The 3,980-nt window shown below is 40.4% G+C and overlaps 1 protein-coding gene across 1 annotated transcript in view; it reads left to right on the top strand.

Annotated features, from left to right (window-relative positions):
- The window catches only part of LOC109476447, a 42,554-nt gene that overhangs the window by 33,439 nt on the left and 5,135 nt on the right, over window positions 1-3,980 (top strand). The window contains 5 exon segments of the mRNA XM_019777379.1: window positions 578-591; window positions 2,200-2,321; window positions 2,588-2,823; window positions 3,052-3,187; window positions 3,493-3,549. Of these exon segments, the coding sequence (XP_019632938.1) occupies window positions 578-591; window positions 2,200-2,321; window positions 2,588-2,823; window positions 3,052-3,187; window positions 3,493-3,549 (565 nt within the window).

Below are 3,980 nucleotides of genomic sequence, written 5' to 3'. Positions count from 1 at the left end.
ATTTCGGGTTGTCATTATATTTAGCCATGTCAAGACATGTTGATATGGCGATCTATAACATGTTCGTTCGCGAACGTTCCCTATGGTCTTTTTCCAGTACAACATTAGAATTTCCATTTTATCCCTCCAGTAATTGGAAAATGATTTCAAAACACATTAAAGGGCATATTCGAAATTATGTGGGGTCGTGTGGCGCAGTCGGTAGCGCGTTCGGCTCACACTCCAGAGGTTGCGGGTTCGAACCCCACCTTGTGCACCGATCTTGTGCCCTTGGGAAAGGCACTTTACACGACTTTCCTCACTTCACTCAGGTGTAAATGAGTACCTAGCTTCGGTTAGGGACGTCCCTCGGATAGGACGTAAACTGGAGGTCCCGTGTTTGAGGAGAGCCACACCTCGAGCACGTTAAAGATCCCACCACACCTTTCGAAAAAGAGTAGGGGCATGCCCCGGTGTGCGATGGTACAAACACTACTGTATGGAGTTGGTGATTCACTTCAAATCACCCGGACAGAGGCCTGGCGACCTCCGTCTTGTATAAGCCACATGGTGATTTACATCATTCACCCGGACGGAGGCGTGGCGAACCCCGTCTGTATTAGCCAAAATCTTGGAGAGGAGATAGGCGCCGCCAAGATTATAAGCCTACTGAAACATCGTGGCGCAAGTCCAGACATGCTGCTGGCTGCCATGATGCCCCTACGACCGTTCACGGCTATGGGTCTACATACACATACATACATTCGAAATTAAAGATACAAAATCAAAATGCAAAATTTCCAGTTCTATTCAACGATAACTTTTCATTGTTCTCCTGAGATCCTGTTATATACATTAACAATATTAAACTGGAGATTTATCTCGAAATGTAATTAGATTATCAGTTGATTGTGGCACTGCATTGGACACAGGGACCAGTCCCAATGTCACTTGTTAGCTGTTAGAAACACACTGTGATTGATCATTTTGGAACAGTTAGGCAAACCATTGGTAACTCTGTTTAACACAATTCTTTCCAACGACATTCAACTGGAAAACGAGGGTAGTTACACCAATCTGCTAGTCAGGCAACAAGTCCAATGTGGATAGTTATCGAGGAATAGCGATCTCAAGTTGTCTGTCAAACCGCTTCACACTTCTTTTGAATAATATAGTAGATTACAGAACTTTGCAGAAAATTATTGTCTGCTAGCTGACACGCAATTTGTTTTGAGAAAGAAATGCCGAACCTCTGACAATGTTTTTATTCTGAAAGCTTTAATTGAAAAATATCTATAGAAGAAGTGGGGAAACTATATGTTTGTTTTGTCGATATGATGAAGGCATTTGACAGCGTGTGACAGGATGGCCTATTCTATAAACTGTCAAACTATGGTGTCTCCAGTCAATTTTTCAATGTATTCCAATTTATCCCAATTTCTCCAAAATATTGGAAAAGGTGGGACATAACCTCTTCCATTGTTTACAGAAAAGAGGACAACCCCTTCAGACATAGTTTTAGACAAAGTTATAGTTCTAGACAGCTACCTTTCATCATGTAGACTTCATCATGTATACTCTGTTACAATGTTCTTTTATGTTTTGTAGTTTGCAATTAGCCTCCGGGCACGAATTTGCAATAAACTTTTCATTAAAAAACGCAGCAGAACGTCTTGAAAAAATACCACTTTGTCGTATTCAATCATTGTTGTATAACATTTTTGTCGCAGGCATTGGAGCTTGTTTGCTACCTGTAGATCTACTAGTGAATGATTATACAGTTACTGAAGGCTTTGGAGCACGTCATTTAAACCACGGTAGCCGAGGTCTGTCCCTGACGGAATGGGTTGTTGATAACCTTGAGGACTGGCTGCAAATCACCCTTGAACATCCTGTCCAGCTGGCCGCTGTAGTTGTTTCCGGTCCCAGGTCATCACATCCTCCCCCATTTACGTTGAAATACGGGCTTGGGACCGACTGTTTAACAACCTACATGGAGGCGGGTGAAATTAAGGTATCTAATTTCTATTGTTTCTTTTGGAGATCTACAATTTACGTTTTTTTAACGTACCTCGACAACAGTTCCATATGGTATTGATGTATATTACAAAAGTGCAAAACTGCTGGCCACACCTTAAAGCCAGTCAGGCCATAAACAAGATCATTTCAAACTTTCAAACACAACTTGTCATCATTCAAAGGTATTCCAATCGAAGTGAGTGCCAACTCCGCTGAACATTACCTGGCCATAGCAGTACACACCAGAGTCGTGATGCTTACCCCACAGTCTGCACTGGACAAAACTGTTTTGAACGTAGGTCTATTGGGTTGCCCAATTAAAGGTGAGATACTGTTCTAAAAGTAAAACATCCCAGAAAAGAAATGTTTTCTAAACACGCCGCTTTAATGGATGGTTAAGAACCCAGGATGTGGGTGAGTTTTAAGATGTTACTTTTAGATTCCGCTGGTAATAGAAATGGACACTTTGTGCTGAAAGTCAGGTGTTAAATTCTACGTCTGAAATGTACAGCTCTGCACTTTATGGGCAGAAGTATTACTTTACTTTTTAATTGTATGTGATATCAATACTTCTATTCTGTATTCATAGAGCAACGTTTCAACGACAAGTTCTGTGGTAAAGGTTGGACGATGTTTGAAGAGAGCTGTTACCAGATGATTTCATCCCCGCTTGTCTGGTGGGCTGCGGAGCGATACTGCCAAGCTCTGGGTGGTTATCTCGCGGCGGTTAACACACCACGGGAGAATGAATTCCTCCGCAACAACATTGGCAATGGATGGATAGGGCTAAAGCTTGATGCAGTCGTCATGAAGAAACAACGGAAGGTATTCATGCTTGATCAGATTGTTCTTCTTCGTTTGTATGCTCGTCTCTTTGCACGGTTTTCATAATTAAAAGCCAAGCAAAATCTGAAAATAGATATTTTCAGTGGGATTGTCATGTTCCTTACATATCTGCTTACGATGGATTCAAGTGCGAAGTCTGTCGTATTAAACTGTCGTTGTTGATGATTTGCATTTTATCATAGTTTTATACATGCCGTATTTATCTAGAGAATCAAAGACTTAACTTGGAGCAATGGAAGTCCTGCAGGGGACGCCTTTAAGGAGGAGAATATTGCACTTGACGCATTCCAAGAATATCTTTGGAGACTCAATGATCCTTTCTGTGTCATTCTAGAAGTACAAGGTGTGTGTTCTTTTTCTTTCAAAAATTCCCAATGTCGGACACGCCAACTGTCGAATTGGTTTGCATCTGCACGTTCATGGAGTAACTTTAGATTCAGTTTAAATCACCACAATATCCCTGTCACCTGTTGGCGATTTTGAATGGCTTTTGGTATTTTCAAAATTAGAGAAAAAAAAAATTGACCGAAAAGTAAATACAAATTTAGAAAGTTAGCTTACTTCCTGTTGGCGCATGTTCACAGTGATGTTCTAACGTCTAATTCTAATTTTCTAACCAAAATTTGGTTTTGTTTTGTAAATCTGCAGGACCATGGAGCCTCCACCCATGTAGCCTCCTCGAGAAGGAATTCATTTGCGAGAAAGGTACAGTAACAATTCAATATATATATATATATATATATATCAGTGGTCGAAATACTTTTTTTCAGTGTTCTGCAATATTGCAGAAGAGTCAAAATTTTGTTCTGCAATTTGGAAATACTTTCTGCAAATACACAAGCCTCTATACTACAATCTTGCAAGTTTATAAGCATGAACTATTGATCGATATGCAAATTAGTGAAGACAAATTTTTGGAAGTCCAAAAGGAAACAAAAGATAGACAAGTCAAGACAAGGTTGATGTAAATTAGTGAAGAAGCTCCTGTTGTTTCAGAACAGGAGCTTAAGTGTTGTCTGTCCTTGGGGCCAAGAGCACCAAATCCCAAGTGCCAATTTTTCCTGCTGCAAAATTGCAGATTGTATAAATTTTTCTTCTGCAATCTTTGAAATCTATCTGCAGATTGCAGACTGCAG

This window comes from Branchiostoma belcheri, unplaced genomic scaffold (genome assembly GCF_001625305.1).
Source record: "Branchiostoma belcheri isolate BF01 breed outbred unplaced genomic scaffold, Haploidv18h27 scaffold378, whole genome shotgun sequence".
Lineage (NCBI taxonomy): Eukaryota > Metazoa > Chordata > Leptocardii > Amphioxiformes > Branchiostomatidae > Branchiostoma > Branchiostoma belcheri.
This window is presented reverse-complemented; position numbering and strand designations above follow the sequence as displayed.